This window comes from Sinocyclocheilus anshuiensis, unplaced genomic scaffold (genome assembly GCF_001515605.1).
Source record: "Sinocyclocheilus anshuiensis isolate Anshui unplaced genomic scaffold, SAMN03320099.WGS_v1.1 scaffold931, whole genome shotgun sequence".
NCBI classification, from domain to species: domain Eukaryota; kingdom Metazoa; phylum Chordata; class Actinopteri; order Cypriniformes; family Cyprinidae; genus Sinocyclocheilus; species Sinocyclocheilus anshuiensis.
The window spans coordinates 270,352-293,076 of record NW_015544187.1 but is presented as its reverse complement, the minus strand read 5'-3'; the positions used below and the strand labels follow the sequence as shown (position 1 = coordinate 293,076).

The 22,725-nt window shown below is 35.8% G+C and overlaps 1 protein-coding gene across 1 annotated transcript in view; it reads right to left on the bottom strand.

Annotated features, from left to right (window-relative positions):
* The window catches only part of LOC107696494 (nephrocystin-3-like), a 24,852-nt gene extending 2,345 nt beyond the window's left edge, over positions 1–22,507 (bottom strand). Inside the window, exons 1-24 of the mRNA XM_016496847.1 lie at positions 22,223–22,507; positions 20,351–20,738; positions 18,879–19,004; positions 18,519–18,669; positions 17,674–17,826; positions 17,468–17,601; positions 17,225–17,385; positions 16,527–16,704; positions 15,947–16,021; positions 15,164–15,319; positions 14,807–14,910; positions 14,599–14,713; positions 9,474–9,617; positions 7,550–7,647; positions 7,344–7,446; positions 7,181–7,263; positions 6,248–6,386; positions 5,994–6,158; positions 5,777–5,871; positions 4,035–4,157; positions 3,763–3,952; positions 3,441–3,682; positions 2,507–2,582; positions 2,247–2,374 (exon numbers count right to left, since the gene is read on the bottom strand). Coding sequence (XP_016352333.1) covers positions 2,247–2,374; positions 2,507–2,582; positions 3,441–3,682; positions 3,763–3,952; positions 4,035–4,157; positions 5,777–5,871; positions 5,994–6,158; positions 6,248–6,386; positions 7,181–7,263; positions 7,344–7,446; positions 7,550–7,647; positions 9,474–9,617; positions 14,599–14,713; positions 14,807–14,910; positions 15,164–15,319; positions 15,947–16,021; positions 16,527–16,704; positions 17,225–17,385; positions 17,468–17,601; positions 17,674–17,826; positions 18,519–18,669; positions 18,879–19,004; positions 20,351–20,674 — 3,263 coding nt within the window. The 5' untranslated portion in view covers positions 20,675–20,738; positions 22,223–22,507. The remainder of the gene's footprint in view (positions 1–2,246; positions 2,375–2,506; positions 2,583–3,440; positions 3,683–3,762; positions 3,953–4,034; positions 4,158–5,776; positions 5,872–5,993; positions 6,159–6,247; positions 6,387–7,180; positions 7,264–7,343; positions 7,447–7,549; positions 7,648–9,473; positions 9,618–14,598; positions 14,714–14,806; positions 14,911–15,163; positions 15,320–15,946; positions 16,022–16,526; positions 16,705–17,224; positions 17,386–17,467; positions 17,602–17,673; positions 17,827–18,518; positions 18,670–18,878; positions 19,005–20,350; positions 20,739–22,222) is intronic.
* Positions 22,508–22,725: the final 218 nt, after the last annotated feature.

Sequence of the window (22,725 nt, the reverse complement as noted above, 5' to 3'; positions counted from 1 at the left end):
ACAGATCTTCTTTATGCACCAAGAGCTTGTAACACTCCAAAGAGAAAGGAAAAATTGAAATCGCATCATATGACCCCTTTAAGACAAGGGATGAGTCAAAATCATAAATGATTATATATGGTAAGGTTTTAACAAAAACAGCAAGACAAGCTGAATAAAAAATGCAAATTCACTCTCCGACACTAGGTGGTGATCATTGAAAATCAGAAAAATATTGGTTACCCTGGTTACCCCTGTACACAAAGCAGTGCTGAGCTTATAACACCACCTTATTAGGCATTTGCATGAATAATTTGACTGACCTATTTCAATGCCAGAACGGCTCATTTCGCTGAAAGGCAACGAATTTGCAGTATGAATATAGCCAAAATAGCTCCTTCTGCAAATTTAATGTCGTCCCATATATATATATATATATATATATATAGTGCCCTCCAAAAGTATTAGAACAGTAATGACAAAATTATGGAGTATAATTGTAATTGTAAGTATAAAAATGTGGAGTTAAGATGTCTGCAAAAATTATTAAAAGATGAATTTGAGACAAAACTACAGAATGTCACATTTTATTATTAAGCCGTTTCAACACATTCATGTTTTACCAAATAAAAAGGACAGCGCTTTTAGAGTTTCATTCCCTAATCTGATGTGAGCACAAGTATTGGGACAACTGAACTTAAAGCAACTGTAAAAGTTTAAAAGCTAATATTTAGTTGCAAATCCCTTGCATGCAATCACAGCAGTGAGACTGCCACCCATAGACATCACCAGACTCTAGGTTTCATCCATTGAAATGCTTTTCCCAGCCTTTAATACAGCCATTTTCAACTGTTGCTTGTTTTTGGGAGTTTCTGCCTTTAGTCTCCTGTTTAGCTGGTGAAATTCATGTTCAATAGGATTTGAATTTGGAGACTGACTTGGGCAATCTAAGACCTTCCATTTCTTTACCCTGATAAATTCCTTGCCTGAACTAGCAGGGTGTTTTGGGTCATTGTCCTGTTGCAATATGAAGCACTTTCTGATGAATCTTGTGGCATTTTCTTGAACATTGGTAGCCAAGATGTTTTTGTACACTTCTGCATTCATTCTGCTATTACCATCATTCATTAAGTCATTAATAAAGTTGAGAAAGCCCAGAGGCAGCCATGCATGCCCACGCCATTACACCACCTCCACCATGCTTCACAGATGAGGTTGTATGCTTAGGATCATTTTCAGTTCCTTTTTTTCTCCTCACTTTTGCTTACTCCTATAAATTAACAGTGTCCATAAAACTGTTCCAAAATTCTGCTGGCTCACCTTTGTGCTTTTTTGCACACTCTAATCTTGCCTTTCTATGTTTGCTGCTGATCAGAGGTTTGCATCTTGCTGTGTAGCCTCTGTAATTCTGCTGTGGAAGTCGTTTCATAGGGGATGGAACTCTAAAAGTGCTGATCTTCTTAGTTGGTAAAACATCTATGTGTTGAATAACCCAATATTAAAAATGTGACATTCTGATGATCTTTTAATCATATTTGCAGATGTCTTGACTCCACAGCAGACAAAGCAATTTTGTCATTGCTGAAAAAAACAACGTGCGTCACATCCCAAAACATGACTATTAAAGTCCTAGCAAGGCACAGTGACAGGTTTGGTATATATGACACCATCTCAAACTTTGAGGAAGTCCTGCAGTGCAGATAGGTCTGCAAGAGGAAATACAAACCTAAAGAAATGGAGAGCAGCTCTGATCTATCGAGGTCATTGATTGTGAATGATATGCACCCAGATGTGAACGAACAAGATTGTGTGCAATATTTCACCCATATTTTCACCCCAATGACAGGCATGTAGACGAAATAGACCTGACTGAACTCATCGAGCAGTCATGGGGAAGAAGGCTTGCAAATACTGTAAAAAGTGTTGTTGTTTTTTTCTTTTCACAACAGCTTTGAGCAGCCAGGAAATATGTCCAAAATATTCAGTAAAAATTCATTCAAAAACTACAACAATACTCAAAATGAATATGAAATTTAATTGTCATTTGTATCAAGAATGGTCGCATTTCACTTGTATTTTTAATATCTACTAAAACTGTTAGTGACGAAAACTTATTACACTAAAATATTTTACAGGACATTTAGGTGCTTTTCTTATTTCCCATGACTGAAAATCTGCATTGCACAATTCCAAAATTTCCAGGATGAATGGGAACCCTATGATCTTTTGCAAATGTACTGGTGTATATGAAAGGATGATTTACTCACTCCAGGTTGTTCTGCAGGTAATAAAGCACTCCAAGCTCATTTAGAGTCTTGGCACAATCTGCCGAGTCTTTGCCAAGAGTAAGTTCCTCTAACTGCAGTGCCCGCCGCTTCAAGAGAGCGAAATCATACTACAAAGAACACACGCAAATACAGTATGAAAGATACTGTTTTTTTTTTTCACTTCTCTGGAATCACAGTTCATTGAGTGGGACCAAAGGAGACACAAATGTGGCTAAAATTATTGTTTGGCCTTTCCTTACCATGTGGCCTTTCTGTCGTGCTGTCTTCTGTCTGATCTTGACTGATCTCTTTCTCAACTTCTCAGCCTGCTCATATCTAGATAAAATAAAAACAGAATTAGCTCAGCCCTAATTTTAAATCATTAACTACATCATGAATAATTAAAGTACAAAACATAAACGAAAGGTCTAAAGGTATCTTTTCCAAATCCTAGAAAGCTGCATAGGGTTTCCTAAAGCAAAGGTTGTCAGTTTGTAAAATTATAAAAACAAAGGCATTGGGGTCATAAAAGTTGGGGATCATACATATCTTAGCAAGGATGCATTCAGTTGAGTGACAAAGACATTTACAATGTTACATGTTAAACTACTATTCAAATGTAACTATTTTGTTTTCTATAAAAAAAATAAATAAATAAATAAAAAAAAAACACAGTAATTTTCAACAGTAATAATAATGAATGTTCCTCGAGCACCAAATCAGTATATTAGAATCATTTATGAAGGATCATGTGGCACTAAAGACAGGTTCGCCATTACAGGAATAAATTACATTTAAAAAATATTAAAATAGAAAACTGTTATTTTAAAACATATATTTTGTAACATTACATTTTTTTTACTATGTTTTTGCCCATGGTGAGCAAAAATAAATAAATAAATAAATTCTTAAAATCTCTAACCCCAAATGTTCTCTTTTAATATAGAATGACCTATAAAATATAGTTATATATATATATTTAAAAATGAAATATTTTATCTAATATTTGTGTGCTATGTTTCTTGTGCTTATTTGACTGTCAAGACGGTCAAAATTTGTGATAAAGCATTATGTAGAGAGTTTCAGCTTACTGATGTCCCATTTGTGCCTCAGAAGGCAGCTCACTAGGATTTGGAACAAAGCCTCTGCAATATCTGCACAGTAGAGTATGAATTTAAGAAAAATGTGCTGTACTTGTTTTGTTTCTGGTAGAGTAGAGAAAGTGAGTCTAGTTCTCTAGCGACAGTGCTGTGTTCAGGGCCATAAGCGTTTTCACAAATCTCCATAGCTTGTTTGTACAACTGCTCTGCGTTTCCAAATTTCCTCCAATGAACGTAAACCCCCGCAAGCTGGTGCAGGGACTGAGCCACACTTGGGTGGTCCGGATCCAGAGCCGTCTCACGGATCTCCAAGGAGCGCTGCAAGGGGGCCACCGCCTTAAAAACAACATGTTCACATCATTTATACATGATATAAAATAAAATACAGGTGATCCTCTGTCTTTCCGCTGTACCACCTGGCTGAGCAGTCCCAGGTCTTTGAGGAAGCAACCCAGTGTCTCGTACAGGTTGGCCAGTCGGCTCATGCTCTGTTCACTCTCACAGGTCTTCTCAAACTCCTTCAATGAGTCGAAATACTCTGTTGCCATCGAGCATTTATCCTTACCAACAAACTGCCAGTATGTCAGCAGCTCAGAGAAATGACCCCTGAGAACGCACATCAGCAGCAAGACGTTATTTCAGACACATATTCACACATGAGAGATACAGCAGGAACGTGAGAATGTACCTCTTGTACAGGTTCTGGGACACAAACAGGTTAAGCAGACTCATCTGGAGTTTACTTTGATCTTCCTGCTGCTGCAGTAACCATGGCAATTCATCAGCTACCCTCCACGTCACTCTGTCTTGCCTGAACCAACAGAAATGATATCACAAAACAATCCAACATGGCAGCTACTTGTTGATAAATGCTTTGCTCTTAGACAATATCAGACATGTGATCAGCTAAGGACAAAATGACTATACAACAACAACAATAATAATAATAATTATTATTAATAATAATTATTATTATTATAAAAATTACTATTTTTTATATTATTTAAATTATAAAATAAATAAATACAAAATAAATAAATAAATATATTACTTTTGCAATAATACTGCAAATAAATAGAAAATAAATAAATAAATAATAATAAAATAAATGGAGTTTGTAAGTAGCAGCATTTAGTGTGAACTGAGCTGAACTAAACAAAGACACTGAAAACACCAGACCATGAGCTGCTCGTGTGAAAATGAACACAGTACCGCTTCACTCTGAAACATGCAGCAGCCAGAATATCACCGTGTCATCTACTCGCCAACACCAATTTGGCACTTGCCGAGTATGACATTTTCATGTAAAGGGTGTTCCGCTCACAGCCTTGAAACTAGGGGTGTAAATCGGATGGTTCGTCACGATACGATACGATAACGTTTCTCATACCCAGCGATATGATATTTGCCGATACCTCAAAAAATTCTACGATACGATTACGATTCGATTCGATACAGGAGTATATCGATCGATATATCGATATTATGATATTATATATCTATTTTAAACAACCATCTACATTTTTATTAACTCACAAATGCAACCAAAATATATAACATAAATTTTCTCAATCCCTCAATTGGGACGTTCACAACAAAAAAAATAGGCCTACACATTTTTTTTTTTTTAATAATAAAGAAAAACGAAAGCACGGATTTAACTACTGATACACATGCCTTTTCTTTTTCAACTTTTTACGTTAAGACATATGCCTAACCGACTGTGTTTACTAGGATATTCGCCAAAACGCGCATTTTGATGTAATTTTGTCTGTATTTATTCATCCATGCACAAAAAAGCAGAAGAGAGCTCAATATAGTATTCGCGCGGTGTAGACGCGGCTGTCTGTGTGCGTGCGCTTTAGATGTGTGCGCAGAAAACTTAGTTTTTCTTTTTTAATAAATCTGCAAAAATGTCAACAATTCTGTGTTTTTCTGTCAATATGGGGTGCTGTGTGTACATTAATGAGGAAAAAAAATTAACTTAAATGATTTTAGCAAATGGCTGCAATATAACAAAGAGTGAAAAATTGAAGGGGGTCTGAATACTTTCCGTACCCACTGTATATCGAGTCCTGATGATACGTGAGTTTGAACGAGAATGCACGCGTTGGCGGTAATGCATAGACGGACATTATGTGAAAATGTGGACAGTGCCAAAATAAAAGTGCCTATTAAAGGTGCCTATTAATAAAGGCTGACTACAGATATCGATATTTTACACGTGGCATCGATGCATCGTAGCGTCAGACATCGTATCGATGTATTGATCCATATCGATGAATTGTTACACCCCTACTTGAAACGCAGTAATTTTTTCCCCTCAGATTTACACAATTCACAATTCTCTTCCCAGATCAGAAAATACAGAAATACATATTAATACAGAAAAATCACATCCCTTCATTATAATCAATAAGATATTCTTACTTCAGCTGTTCACTGAAGAACCGAATGATTTTCTCTCTGTAGGATCCATGACATTTGCCCCCATCCAGAAACTCTTGGTTGACCGCTTCACATGCCTGGAAATGATACACAGAGAAATAACTAAAGTGAAACATATTTACTTTCATCCACAAAAACATTAAGGGACATTTTGCCAAATATAGCTTCAAAGGGACAGCTATGTCAGAGACATACACACCTGTGGGTGCTGAAAGCGAATGAGACCACAGGTGTAGGTAATGATGAGGAGTCTCTCCAGATTGTGGAGCAGTGAGGTGAGAGCAGGAAAACTCAGGTCTGGGAACAGCTCCAAAGCCTCTGATTCACTGATGCCGTTGTGACTGGAACATACCAGGCACAATAGCTGCACGAGAAGAAATACAAATAAATAAGTTAAACTGTGTACTGTAGTGGTTTTTTTAGTGAAACTCTTCTTCAAAGTGGACAGGTGACCTCTTTCATGATGTGCTTTTCCTGATCAGTGCTGAGTGAGTCTAGCGCAACCTTCAGGCCCAGTCTGTATAGTGATATTGTATCTTGACACAATGCACACTGCTGTAGAGTCCTCTCCAATGTCCAGGAGGATCTGGATCTGACAGATTAAACAAAAATGCTCATATAAACAAAGTGTGTGCTAATGAGAGACAGATTAATTGGACTGGCCCACCTTGTCACAATTTATTATTATTATTATTATTATTATTATTATTATTATTATTTTATATATTACTTTATATATTTTTATATTATATTAACATTATTTTACATATAATATACATACAGTATATTACATATAATTTTTTTTGTTAAATATTGTATAATAAATACTTCAATTTAATTAAACCATGCCCGTCTAGTCGTTTCAAAATGAACTGATAGCTTTGTCACTGAATAATGTCACTTTTCATTTATATTGTAAATATTGTACAATAAATAAAAAAATTAAAAAATGGGGCAATTAATTAAATTAAATTACTCTGCTGTATCAATACAGCAATCAAAAAAAAAAAGTTGTAACGCTCTCACACATTCACTCTCACAACACACACACACACACCTAGGGCTGGGCAAAAAATTGAATGCGATTTTCATGCGAATCTCGTCAGTAAAGCCGCAGGCGATTTATTGCCGCTTTTGAACGCGATTTTGTGTAGCTTGTCAGTGAACTACGGCTCTGTGCAGTAAATGCCACTCCATCTGAAAGCACGTGCTGGAGATTTACTACTAATCACCAGAAGTGGCTTTACTGACGAGATGTGCATGAAAATCGCATTCGATTTTTTGCACAGCCGTACACACACCTATAAATACAAACAAGAAATATAAACAGACATAGACCCACAAACACTACAAATGTACAATCCACTCACTCACACATCTACTTACTGTGTAATGAGTCTTGCTAGTAGTGTGATATAGAGCGCGTTGCATGTTGCAGCTGAACGGCAATGTCTCTCCAACTTCTTTTCCTGTTTGCAAGCAGTACAGACCGATACTCAAACTCAGCATACATAAACAAAGATGAACACAGACTGACAAGGATGTTTACCTGATCTTTGGTGAGTTTGATATCGCTGTTCACACATTCTGTGCTGATGACACTCTTCACCTCTCTGGGATTGAGTGGGTCCAGGTGCAGCGTGGGCCACAATCTAAATAGTATAATATGTTTTGTGATTGTCTGTGTATAATATTACATACATGCATAATATCTGAAATCAAATGAGTTGTTATGTGTGTTTGTGCATCACAAACCTCCATGCCTGTGGGCAGGTCTCCACGTTAACTGACACCAGCACTCTCACATTAGCAGGAAGAGGATCAATCAGCCACTTCATGTGCTGCTCAGCATTCTAGGGAATACAAAAATAACAAACTGATCATGCCGAAGAATATTATTAGATATAAACATTTGGGCCAAAAATGAAAAGCTGATATTTATTTTATGCTATGGTCAAAAATTTATAAATGGCTAATAAATATGACAATTTTATGCTATTTTCTATAGAATTTTGTCAAAATAAACTACAAATAAAACAACAAAATTAAAATAAATAATTTAAAATGCTGAAGTAGGCATCTCAACTTTATAATGTACACTCTGACAAATGGATATTTATTTTGAGATCTGATTACATGTCATTTAAAACCACATTGTCATTCAACATTACAGTATAATTGAGAGCTATCAATTTTAACATTTGGCTTTAAAAAAAAAACAACTTATAATTTAAGTGAACTTAAAACAATCTTCACATAAACCCAATATAATAAATGTCAAATTTAGCTACATGTGCCCTTCAACAAGTACAAAATATACAGAAATTGAAAAACATTATCGAACACTAAATTCTAAATTAAATACAGATTAATCCTTAAAGCTACTAAAGTTATTGATTTCCTCTTTTTTCTTTTGTTCTTTGATTAACAGACATCACAGCAGCTGGGTTATTAGGTTATTTTGGCTGTTTTAAGAGCTGCCGCTGCTGAACATGACACAGATCTGACACGCATCGTATTTTCTCACAACTCTTTACCTTTTCTGACCCACTTCAGGTCTTAAAGCCCCTAATAATGAGTTGATGAGTTGAAGCAGGTGTGTTAGATGAGGGAGACTTATGAGTCTTAAATGTGACTCATATATAACAAATACTTACATACATGCACAGTTTTAAGGCAGCTTTAATCACCTTTTTAGTAACTTCATGACTTAACTGACGACATAACTACATTGCATGCTCAAAGTTTCATTTGTGCTTTAATATGAAATGATTGAGGCTACAGCGCGAGCCGCCACATTTGTGTGTGCAATTGAAGAGCACGTGCTACGAGCACAGTATAATGGCTGACACGACAGTAAAAATAGTTTTTACTGACATATGGCCTGACAACATCTAATCTGACCACAGTTCACTGTTGTTCTACTGAAGCTCCCTTGTCACTTGTACCTTTTCTGTGCTCGTTTGACGTTCGTTAACATGTTAATTTTGACAACACTACCTATTTAATTTATCCCTAATGAAAGATATATACCCTTTCCTTATAAAAAAAAGCTGAAAATTTCTGCTGAAATTAAAGAAATTTAAGCATTATGTAAACAGTTGATGACAAAATGTAAAATAAATTACTAAGAACTACCCCAACTAAATGTGGGTGTTTAGTAGTGTTGTTTTTGGCGGCCTGTTTTAATTTTAGTTTTAGTCTAGTCTTTGTGTGAAGCTGTCATTTTAGTTTTTATTAGTTTTAGTCACGTTCATACTCTTTTTAGTCTAGTCAAATTTTAGTCAACTAAAAGTCTGAGCATTTTAGAATAACGCGACTAAACGAGACGAAATAACGTTATAACATTTCGTTTCGTCTCGTTTTGGTCAACGAAAATGAAGAGACATTTTAGCATAGTTTTTATTTTGCAAACCACATTTAGTCTCGTTTTTATTCGTCAACAATATTGCATTATACATTTAATTATAGTCATCGTCACATGACCAGCATTTATGTTGCGTGTCATCTCGTTTTCGTCACGTGATAAAGGTTCGTTGACGACGATATTTAGTCATAATTTTCGTTGACGAAAGCAAAACTAGTGTTTAGTTTTGTCTTCACCAGCACAGATCATTAAACATGAGCACAGACAAACACACCACAGCTCAATGAGGAAGGTTATTTGAGGAAGTGTTACCTGTATTTGGTCAATGGAGTCAATGATGATTATGATGTTGCCGTGGTGACGTGCAGACAGCCGCTCTAGCCAGCGTGGGAACTCCTCGAGTATCTTAGAAGGGTCCATCGAGAGGCCGGAAATAGACCAGAAATGCTGGAGCAGCTACAAGGATGATTGGGAAAGAGAATTTGTTCAGAGGAAAGTTTTAAGTATTGTTAACTATGTTTGAATTGCGTTTATAAAACCCTTTACGTAACCGTCTTTTTACCAGTAAGACATCACTATTCAGACATCAGTACCAATATACAGGTAAACTCTGTGATGTCAATCATAGGAAATTACCTTTAAAAAGCTATGCCGGTGTCTTTATCCACTTGGATGAAGAGAAGCGCTTTAGTTTCACTATCTGTCCATTCTGATAATTTTTTTTTTTTACTTCTGAGTGACAGGCATAAGGGGATGATCACACAGAACAGGTTTTTGCTCTCAAAAACATGAGTCACATAATAGGTACTATAATACTGCAGTTACTATAGTAACGGCACTGATGAATGGACACAGCGAAATCCGTCTGCAAGTGTTTACATAGAAAAAGTTTACGCTTACTGTAAACAGTATGATTTATGATTGGCCTAAAGCAGATTTCTTACGGCAGAGTGTTCTTCCCTTGTATGTGCTTCATACCGGTAATCCTGTTCTTTGTTCACACATAGCATGATACCGGTAATTTACTGGTAAAGTTACAATTTCTCATACCGGAATATTTACCAGTAAAGACTGTTTGTGTGAAGGGGCTTATGACTTGTGGGGGCTATAGTTCAGCTGGAGTTCAGGAAGTCTAGATCTAATGCTTGTGATACCAATGTTATAGCAACCAGGCCAGGTCAAGTCTGTAGTATAAGAGTGAAAACAGTAAAGATAAAAGGTTTAGCAAGTGCTGTTTTATAGTTAAAAGATCACTGTAATAATTAACGGATATATGTGTAGAAGACCTTGTGAATCTATACAACTATACAAGTCTGTTCTTTCACTGTTTTGGGCTTTTTGCATAATAGTTGCATAACAAATTTTAAACCCTGGATTAAGGCTACTTTAAATTTAGGGTTAAACCAGGGGTTTTCAAACTTGGGTCCAGAGAACCCAACGGGGCTGCAAGTGTCTAGGTGTTTTAGGGAGTCTTGGTTTTTCTAGGTTTCTAGGGTGTTTTCTGTTTAAAATTTGAGGGAGGAATTTTGTTTTTATTTTTATTATTATGTATTTTTAGGGCTGTTAAGATTAGTTGTAAAATCACACTGGAATCATATTTATTGTTAAAATTAATTAGAATTTTACTTATACAGTTGAGAACAACCTACAATTTTCTAAATTTCAAGGTCACTGTTTAGTCCTATTTAAAATTATCCAAACATGAGTAGAAGGGCAGTTTTTCAGGCATATTTCATGAATTAATTGTATTCTAAAAAAACTTAAATTAGATATTTGAAAAAGAACTCTGATCAAAATTAGAGAACACTTACAGATACCTTCAAGTTATTGTTGTTAATCTGGCAAATGCATGAGAGGACAGGATAATGTGGAAACTCTCAATGGGTAATCGGTTCAACACTGCAGCTGGAATTGCTCGCCAGTTGAATGCTGAACAGGTTAAGGATCTGTTTAAGAGAAGTCGGACTGAAAGAGCACTTTGCAATGACCAAGGTTCTGACCTGATAGGACCTCTCCCATGGTCAGCCCATGATACTTTGACCTGATGACGACCTAATGGGCTAATTATATTGGCCATTTGGGTCACACTTTTGTAAACAGAGTTTAAGTTGATTGCATCTGAGGCACAGTCACAATGAAAATGCATCTGAATTGAACTACACATAATCTTTCACTAGGCTCACCCTTGCTGAGAAGCATGTTGTGTGGAGAGAGGAGAACTGGTCCAAAGTTCACTTTAGTGATGAGAGCAAGTTTAATTTATTTGGGTCAGATAGGAAACATTATTTTCAGCGTCAAACTGGGGAAACACCGAAGCCAAGTGCGTAAAGAAGTCAGTGAAAGTTGGAGGAGGAAGTGTCATGGTTTGGGGGATGTTTTCTGCAGCAGGAGTTGGGCCTCTTATACAGCTACATGGCAGGGTGAATGCAAATGTTTATCAGAAACTTCTCCAGCAACATGGAGTACCTTTCCTGCAAGCATCTCCCAATCAGCCTGCAATTTACATTAGGGGTGTGCACAAAGTCGAATATTCGAATATTCTATTTGCAATAATTATTCGAAAAATAAAAACACCATTCGAATTTCGCTAAAATGTTGCTTTGCTGGCCGTAAATGCAGTGAATCCCTGATAAATCCTGAGCACGCAAACTTTGTCAAGTGAAACAGAGTTATCACTAAAATGAGGAATCATATGAAATACAAACAAAAAAACGTCATGACCAGTCGAATGAAGAAAACAATGGCACATCAGCCGAGAAGACCACTCATTTTCTCTGCAGCCAGCTTTATTGTTAACAGACTAAGGCCGTGTATCCACCAAAGCGTTTTTTTCCCGAGGCTAGCATATTTTTTCAATGGTTTTCAATTGGAGTGCCACAATTTTTAAAATGCCAGCAGCACAACAAAGCACTAATGAATGTTCAACTTTGGGCAAAATGCACCGCTCATCACTGTCAGTTTTCAGTCAGTTGTTCAATCACAGTGGAGGAGGGGTGGGGCACATCCTACCTGTGCTACGACTGAATGACAATGGAGAAGTTAATATTGATATGAAAAATAATGTATGCATTTCGTTCGTGATGCATCTGCCACATTACTTCAGCGGCTATTCTGTATCACAGCAACCAGAGCGTCTCAACTGAAAAAAAAAACTGCCTCTGTAGTGCTCACAGCTGAGCATTTTCTGAAGATCGCCTGCCGTTTTCAGATGGCTAAAGGCACTTTGGTGGACACACGGCATAAGAAGCCAACTTTCACCCGATCATGTACGTTTTTTTTTTTCTCCAACAAGAACATGTGAAACAATGCAAACACGATGGCAACTCGAGTGTATATGTATGTGCCTTATAGCACTTTTTAAATTTTTTCTGTACATTTTTTTTTTGCACACAATGTTTTGTTTTCAAATGGAAAAAAAAATGGATATAATTTATAAGCTTGTTGTGATAAGATTGTTCAGAAATGGTGACAAAAATAATGTTTCATTAAAAAAACGTCTTTCTCATTAAACGTCATTTAAATAAACAAATATCCGAATATTCTTTTTTTATGAGTTAAAATATTCGAATGCAATATTTTTGAAAAATGCCCATCCCTAATTTCCATGCAAGACAATGCTCCCTGTCACACTTCAAAACAGGTAAAGCAGTTCCTTGAAGCTGAAAACATTGAAATAATGAAAAGGCCCAGAGTCCTGATCTTAACCCAACTGAAAATCTCTGGAAAATCTTTGGCGACAAAGTTATGGTTAAGAAACCCACTACAGTTACCGAACTATGGAAGAGACTGGAAAAAGAGTGGACCAAGATCACACCAGCGTAGTGTGAGAAACTAGTGATACTAGTGGTCTCACCTCAGTCGTGGTATTGAGGGTGGAAGACAGCGCTGTGAGGTGAGACCCTTGAGCAAGGCACCGAACCCCCAACTGCTTCCCTGGGCGCCGCAGCAATATGGCTGCCCACTGCTCCGGGTGTGTGTGTGTTCACTACTGTGTGTGTGCACTCGGATGGGTTAAATGCAGAGCACAAATTCTGAGTATGGGTCACCATACTTGGCCACACGCCACTTCACTCACTCACTCACTCACTCACAATATTCTGCGGCCGCAGATGTGCTGAAGTCACTCAAACCGAAGCTTGTACACTTCCTACTAATTTTTGACAGCTGTAACCCTCCAAAATTTTAGCTGTAATCTTCTTTCGTGCTACAGCGGTTACTGTTCTCTAATTTTGATCACTGTGTTTTCCACAAAATAAAGGTGTTTTTTTTGGGGGGGTTTTTAAATGCCTTGGTTATTTTGTCAAACATGTTAGTGGATCAGTGGTATACCCACAGCTAATATTCCTTCAAATTTTGAGCGATGAAGATTTACAATATTTTAGAGAAAATCAAGTATTTATGGATTGTAATTTTGATCTCCACTGTACATCTAGGATTCCTCTAAAAGTGAATTAAAAAAACATTACAAAATCAATATTTAACATATTATCTTTTAATAATTTTGCTTTGGCCTCCATACATTAACAATATAAAAGCCAGTTATTTAATATTGCAGACAACATGTTGTCTACTACTGTTCAAAAGTTTAGGGTCAGTAAGATTTTATTTCTTTAGTTTTTTTTTTTTTTTATGAATTAATAAATTGAATAATATGATTACAAAAATGAACACATTAAGCTGATCAAAAGTAACACTAAAGACATTTATAGTATTAAAAAAGATTTCCATTTCAAATAAATGTTTTTATTTTGTACTTTCTATTCAAAGAATCTTGAAAAAAAAAAATCTGAATAAGCACAGTAACAGGAATAAATTACATTTTAAAATATAGTAAAAAAGAAAACAGTTATGTATAATTGTAATAATATTTCACAATATTAATGTTTTTATTGTGTTTGTGATCAAATAAATGCAGCCTTGGTGATCTTTTAAGAGAAAAAAAATCTTATCAACCCCTTATCAACTTTTGAATGGCACTGTAGTTATAATTGTGTATAGTTTCAGCCTCAGGGGACATCTGAAAATGTCGACCAATGATGGCAAAATTCATTGCAAATCATGGCAAAAAAAAAAAGGGTTTCAGAAGACTTAAGACAAACAGAAATGGCAACATTTTCACAGACAGACTAGCCTGTATACAGTATATGCATATAAGAATGTTAACCCATGGTTTACAAATATACAGTGTGAATCTTTAAACTCGACCACCCAAGACAAAGTATAAATAGCATAAAATAAGACAACCCAGGATTATAGTAACATTAGGGTTAAATATGACAATGGTTTATCAATTTCCAGTGTGAAAAGCCCTATACAGTGCAGGCTGCGTGTCATAAAGTGCTAGGTATAACGAAACAGATGCTGGTCTCTGTCTCTGTTCTTTTCACAGTTTAAGGAGCTAAATAGAGTGAAATGAGTGTGTGTATCTGTGTCTGACCTTCACTGTGAGGCGCTTAATGATGAGCACTGGATCTGTGCTGGTAGAGAGAGGATGTCCTGTGAAGTGATACAGAATGAGGGTGTTGGGAGAGTGTTTCTGCTGTAACTCTATCCTGCAGAGAAATGACATATTGTTTCTGTGTGAAAATTGACCTATATCATTATTGTGCAATAATACCTAATATTTAGAGTTAAGATGAAACAACCATTTAGCGAGCAAAAGTGATTTGCCCGATCCAGGTGCACCAGATACCAGCAGTGGTGGGGTGGGTGGAGGGGCGGCTACCATGTCATTGAGTTGTTCAACATACTGTAAAAAGAATCAATACAGCATTCAACTCATTGAATTTACACAGTTCCTGCCATTCGTATAGGCTACAGTTAATTCAATATTTGGTTACTCTGATAATAATCATTTTAGCTATCAATATGTGTGTAGTACTTTCAGTTATCGTCAAATACAGAATACAGATCTTCCTTCAGATTTCTTGTGGACCTACTCATCAGTTAAAATACTAGGTCCATAATGAACAATACAGAAAATTATAACAGAGCCATCGTGCCTTCTGGAAGCTGAATCTGGAAGCAGCGCTGCAAGCCTGCTGGAACGCCTCAATCTGCTCCTGCTCATCATGAAGGTCCCACAGCACATCACCAGAGTCTTCCTCTTCTCTCTCCTCCATCGCTCCACTCTCTTCTAACTCCAATCCCAACAACTCCTGAAGAAAGACAGAAAAATCTTGTAGAAATGTCTCTTTCTGTTTAACATCATGCATCTCCTTAAGATGTTCCTCTTTCAGAACCTTAAATAGTGAACCACATTCTAACAAAGCTTATAATTTTACACAAATGCTCGGGTTACTTTCAGTGTTAGGTAGTTTTGTTTTGTTTTTTTACTTCAGTGGCTGGGTCAGTTTTACTAACAGTAGAAACAATACACAATCTCAAAGTTACCCACTTCTGGTTTTTCTGTTCCAATCTGGACTATCAACAGTCATTTTCACTTGCCAGTCCACTGAGGCTGCTCCTACTGTATTTTCATGTAGACCTAAAAACCTATTTAATTTCACTGTTAATCTATTACATATATTATTTTTGCTGTAAATATTTAAAATAGTAAGCATTTATAAGGTAAAATATATTGGCTGACAATGATAAGCAACCCTACTTGCATTATTAGTTTAACCCAGCACGTGTGCTGCCCAGTATTTATAAAGCTCTTGACAGCTGGGTGATTTTTAACCCAATCATATCTCAAATTCATGATCTGAGAACACTATGGACAAACTACAAGCATGCTATTAACACCAACACCCACATGTGTTTTCCTGTGGGTGTGTGTGTACCTGTTTGATAATTCTTTCAAGTTGAGTGAAGATAAGAGCAGCTCCACCCTCTACAGACCCTGCATAATCCACTACCTGCAGAAAAAAAAAAGAAGCAAAGAATAATTAATCAAAAATAAAGCGTGAATGTGAACTACACACTTCACAGTATATTTTTTTATATTTGAAATTCCTTTAATCCTTATAGGTTTTTTGGACATTTTTTTACTAATTTAATTTTCATTTTTTTAATGGTTTCCTCAATCTGACTGGTTCAAAACCTGGTAACTTGTTTAGATATTCAATCATTTCTTTAAAAACATCTTACTTAATATTCACAGTCAAAAATGACCGCATACAGTAAAGGTGTGATCCTTTTTCTAAAAGCGTAAGAGGGTTAACGTATTACCACCACATAGTGGTGCTATATATGAAACTTAACAGTGCTATATAAATTAATCTTAAAAGAATCTTTATCACCTATAGAAGCTTCAGAAAAACCCTTGAAACCCTTATGATCTTTCAAAAAAAAGAAAAGAAAGAAAAAACCTTTAGAACTTTCAGTAGAATTTTTAAACCCATATGAATCATTTGAAATTACTTTAAGTTTGGCACTCTTGTCAGCTTTGTTAACTCTCTCCAGCAAGTCTCTAGTGGATGGAGTGAGGGTGGACACCTCTTCCTTTTCTCCTTTTCTGTCACCAGTTCGCAAATACAGCAAGAGAGGCCGAGAGTCTGGGGTTTTCACAAATGCTTCCTCCACATCCTCCACAACACAACTAAAACAGCAAAACACATTCATGTGATTCATATCAACAATAACCAGTGTTGGGGAGTAACTAGTTACATGTAACGGCGTTACGTAATTTAATTACAAAATAAATGTAACTGTAATCCGTTACAGTTACTGAGAAAAAATTTGTAATTAAATTACAGTTACTTATGAAAATGTTAACGATTACAAAGGGGATTACATTTGAATATTTACACACATCCACATACAGATTTAACTGATTTCTTTCCCAAATTGCACTGACTACTCTGAGACATACGGTCCTATAATTTCCGCGATGCGGAAAACACAGACTGCTTTGTAGCAGTCATACAAACGGAATTCCTAGCCTAACGCGGACGGAATATGCCACATTTTGGCTTTAATAAAGTAATTGAAAAAGTTACACTACTATTACATTTGAAATAGGGTAACTTGTAATCTGTAACCTATTACATTTCCAAAGTAACCTTCCCAACACTGACAATAACATGATAAAAAAGTAAGATACAAAGATAGAGTATCACCTGGACACTGAGGACTTGAGTAGCAGCACACACACAGAACTCCTCTCGATCTCCTGCCTGCGTTCAGCAGCATACAGAGCGGCTTTCTCCTCAGGAAATGACACGTTCAGGTAGAAATGACCCAAACCCTCACAAAACCTCTGCAGCCTCAAAGAATGAGTCTGAAAGAGAGAGACAAATGGATGAAGAGTGCTAAAATGTGAGAATGCATGTATTTAAGATGTGTTATCTAAGCATGTGTACCTGTATAAAGGTCTGCATCTCCGCTCTGGTCTCCTGTGTGTATATGAGGTAGCAGCGGATTGTGTTACTCCACAGAGCCTGAGAGACGTGAGGAGAAACTTGCAGCAGACTGGCTACAGCTGCATCCCAATCATCTGAAACAGCACACAAAAAAATCAGCATACATGCAAGCATACCTACAACTGCACACACAGGTTCAAACTCACCTCTGCTGACATTGGCAAACGGCCCCTCCACGTCGATGAGACTGTGAGCGAATTCTGGACCCCTGTGTGTCTGCTGTAACTGCATCATACTGCCCATGGACGGCTCGCTGCCCAACACGCCACCACTCCAGTACTCACACTGAGTTCCTGCAGCTGCACACAGAGTGGACATTAGGGATGCACTGGTATTGAAATTTTGGTTTCACAATGCTTCACTCTAGAGTTTTGTAGATATTTAGCTGTACAGTAGCAAAAAAAAATAATAATAATGATAAATTACTTTTTATTTACCATTTAATACTTTTGCTAGGTATAGACAATAATCACATTTAAAATAAATGAAAATCAATAAACAAACAAACAAATTAATAAATAAATAAACAGATTAAATAAACAATTGGATGGACAGGTGGACAGACAGATAGAAAGAGATAAACAAATTAAAATAAATAAACATAGATAGTTTAATTAAGAAATAGATAAATTAAAACAAATAAATAAATAATAAATAACAGATGCATACATAAATTAATAAATGAATATATAAACAAAAGACAATTTAAATTAAATAATAAATAGATCAACAAAAGTGTAAATAAACAAATTATCATAAAGATATATAGATACACAGACACTTTTAAAATGACATGCACCGAACTGAACCAGATTTAAAAATAGATATAAGAACTATCTATCTAACTATATTTGAAAGAGCTACTTCCTCTTTCAAATAAAGATGAGTCAGTGTGAGAAATCTGCATCATGCATCACATGTGGATGCTCATTTTCTTCAGAAAGTGTAAAGATCTAGTTTCTCTTGTGAAATTGATCTGCCACATTCTTACTGGTGACAGTGGTGCCGTTGTCGTCTGAATCCGAGTCTGCTGGATCATAAATCTGAATGCCTTGAGCCTGCAGCTGCTGAAGTTTTGACTCCAGATCTCGTTTTGCCCGCAGCAAATCCTGAATTTCCTTTTCTTTAGTCTCCCGGAATATCTGCCGGGTGATTTAGGACCGAAATAAAGATGAAGGAAACACATTGGTGAGGTAAAGAATGCAGTGAAAGGCAAACTGAAACTAGAACAGCTAGAAGCTAAAGAGATAAGACAGTCTTGGGAAGATTTAGGATTGTGCAAGGTAATAATTTTTAATAAGTCAGTTCTTAAAGTTACTGTGAAAGAGAGAGAAGAGAATAAGATTCACACCTTAAACTGCCGTTTGACCTTGTCTCTGTCATGCTCAAAGGTGGCAGCTCTCTCCATGGCTTGATACTTTGCCTCCAGGGCACTTTCCTTCTCTCGAAGAATCTTTTGGTAAGTCTTCTGAAGAGCCTGACAACCAGAGAAACACAGAATCAGCAAACCTTAAGTAGTTTGATAGAAATATTGAGAAAATTAACATTAATTTGAGAATTTCTTTGCATTTGGAACATGGGTCAATGAAATCTATAATTCTATTGATTCAAAAAATATTCAAAAATTGATTAAAATGCAGTTCATACTGTACATACAATGATTTGTATACACTTATTCTATGATAATTCAAGTTTTTGATTAATTAATAGTGTCGGGCAGTTTTCTATTTCAATAAAGACAAAAGTCTTTTGAAGATTTATTTTCTTGCCATTCAGTGTTGGCTGTAGATTGCGACAAAGAGAAAATACCTTAACTCAGTATTTATACCCTACTCAAATCAGGATGCTTCTATCTCAACCAATCATAATGCATACTCAAGATATGTGTCCATTAAAGGTGTCCAACTATGTCCCCTAGATGTGTTTCTAAGTATTTAATGCAATGCAAATAATCTTTTAAGAAGCTAGGTATAAAATAGTATTTCTCATCTCACACTTGTCTCGCACACACACACACACACACACATTATATAGATTTCCTGTTATCTCTCAGCTTATCGAAAACTCAAGCATACTGAAGCAAACTAAAGCACTCAGAGACAGTCTAAAGACCACTCTTTAGTACAGTGAAGCAAATAATACCAATGATAATAATAATAGTTCAGATAAAAAATAAAATTTCCTTCAAAAATAGAAAAAAAAAAACATTTTGATATTTTGGGGGGCATAAAGTCAAAAATTGTTATATCTTACTGAACTGTCCTGATATTAAAATGAAGGAAAACATAATTAAAAGAATGACATTTTTGGTATAATCTATTATAATTGTTTATTAGAAAAAAAAATGAACAAAACTGCTTCACCGTTTATAATTCTTTAATAAACTATTTCCCACTAAATTAAAGTCATGTAGCGCAGCCAAAAATATGCATTAAAAACACAAAACATCAAAGAAAATCATAGAAAGGAAAAATCATCATAACTAAATAAATATTTATTTAAAATTGAAAAGATTTAGATATAAATTTTACCTTGAAAAATATATTGTAATAAGTTTTTCAAAATTAAGATGTGTACAGTCACATGCATTCATAGTGTACTAAATGACATTTTGAACCATTAAATGTAGTTTTTCTTAAAAATAGTATAAAACCAAGATTAATACAAGCAGAACATTCCTAGAAACTTGGTAGATGTTTCAAACTAGATTTTTTAAATCCTTTTTCCTCATTTTCTTTTCTCATTTTTCTTTATTTCTGCCCAACACTCTTTTTTGTCACTGACCCACATAAAAAGATCAGATTTTCTTATTCTCTCTCAAACCTGCAGCTCAGCACGCAGTCTCTTGTTCTCCTCATCCAGCTTGGCTTCTTTCTTCTGCATGGAGGCGATCTCATTGTTCTTGCTGACCCTAAAGATCTCGTAGTCTTTCCTGAGGCGCTCATACTCAGCGGCGTACTCCAGTTCCACCGATCCAGTAGATTTGAAGCTGGCGCCGATGACACGAGGCCCACGGCGGAAGGAGCTTCGCAGCAGACGTGCCTTTGGCTTCACCTCCACCGGTATCTCACACGCCTCACCTCCCTCACCACCGTAAGCATCCTCAATCACCTCACTGGGGCTCACCAGAGAGGATGCCGTACCCATAACTACTGATAAGACACCTGTCAGCTAGATCACTCACACTCTTCCAGATTGAACATCGATGGTTCTGTTGGAAACAGGAAACAGAAGCAGTGTGCATCAGTTCTGATACATTTAATCAAGGATTTTAAATACAATTTGAAATTGTATATCAAAACAGTAGAGTAGTAGTCCTACACAGGACTAAAATGTCTTGTTTTGTGGTATTTGAGAACTGGATATGTATGGTCCTGAATTTAATGCACTATAGACTGACCTTTAAAACTTGTACATCAACATTTAAAAAAAAATAATAATAATAATAAATAGATTAAAAAAAGTGCATAATTCTTTCAACAAGTTAATCTACTGGAAATATTTCCTATGCACAGTGGCTCCAAAAAGTATCTGCACAGCTGAGCCACACTTAAAAATGCCATTATAAAACAAAACATCAAACCAAGATGTTAATTTAAAAAAAAAAAGAAAGAAAAAGTAAAAAGGTCAGATTTTAAATTATAAAATAATAGTTACACTGTTCATAATTAAAACAATATGAATTTGAACACTTTCTGGTTGTGATATTCGGTAGATGTCTATCATTTATGTGATGAATTACAGCCATGGTATATACTGTATGTATATTTAAAGGCCTTAAAAATTCATTTCCCCATGTTTGAACTGTCACCATCGGCATATAATGTAATAAGGATTTGCAAACATCAATTGATTTTACTAATAGACCTACCAATCTCTGTGTAAAAATAAATTTACGATGCTTCCATGTTGCTAAAGTTAGTTTTGCCCTCCTGTGATTTGTTTCCAAATCTAAGGTGAAAATTGTTATGACCCCCTTCTACAAAACAATGGATTACTCAGAGAAAGTGTCCTAATAAATATAATTTTTTTAAAATTCAAAAACAGATGAATATATACAAACACTTTCAGGAAAACATTAAGAAGCTTTCTTAAAAAAGAAAAAAAGTATATAAAATCAATGAAGGGAATAATCGTATAACGTTACATACGAAAAGTAAAAGATAAAGTACATTTAAGAAATAATGAGAACTAGAAAAAATTAAATAAACGTAAATGTACTTAGTAAATATTTCTGGATGGCATCTAATATTTTAGCTTTTATCAATACATGTTTGTCTTTCTTCAGAAAAAAATAAATAAACAAAATTAAAATAAAAAAAGTCAAGCAGTTTCTGAAATGTGGTAGATTTGGCACGCAATGACCCTCATTTCTGTATCTTTGGTTACTCATTGTAAATAGTTATGAGGGATTTTGGCACCTTTCTTTTTAAAATGTGTTAATCAAATTTGTTTATGTACAACATTATACATTACATAGTGTTTGTACTTATAGTGTCTGTCTCACAACATAAATTATAAGATAAAAACATTTATGACAAGTTGTGACGAAGTATGATCTGAATATCCCAAGTCTGTTTTTTGGTTTAATTTGACATGTGTTGTTGGGTTAGCATGTTGTTCACTACTTTCAGTGTCATCAAATCAAACACATGGAGAATGTGGATATCTGCATATTTAATGCTTAAGAATCACCTTAAACTGTGGTCTTGAACCCTGCGGTCATCCTGGAGACGATGTGCGCGGGACGAATTCCAACAGAGTGAAGAAAAACACTCCACCCAACCGGGAGGATTGAGGAGATCCTGAACGATGAACGTGGACAAAACTGATATCAATCTTAGGACCCGAAATATTAATCGATAAGTAACGTGTTCATAAACACGGCTGGAGTATCAGTCAAAAGGTAAACAAATCATACTGATGCACACATTTTCTCCCAAATGTCTTCCTGACAACCGCGTTACTAGGCACGCCTTCTTCTACGGGTCTACAGTGTGACCAAAAGGTTAACCTAAAGCGTTTTTCGTGAGTAAGGGCCCGTCCAAATACTCATGCTGCGTCCCAATTCGCATACTATCCATCCTAAATAGTATTCGAAAATAGAATTAGTATGTTCCAAATCGCAGTATGTTGAAATAAGTATGCCAAAGATTTCCGGATGGTCTACTACTTCCGGGTAGAATTCGAAGTGCAGA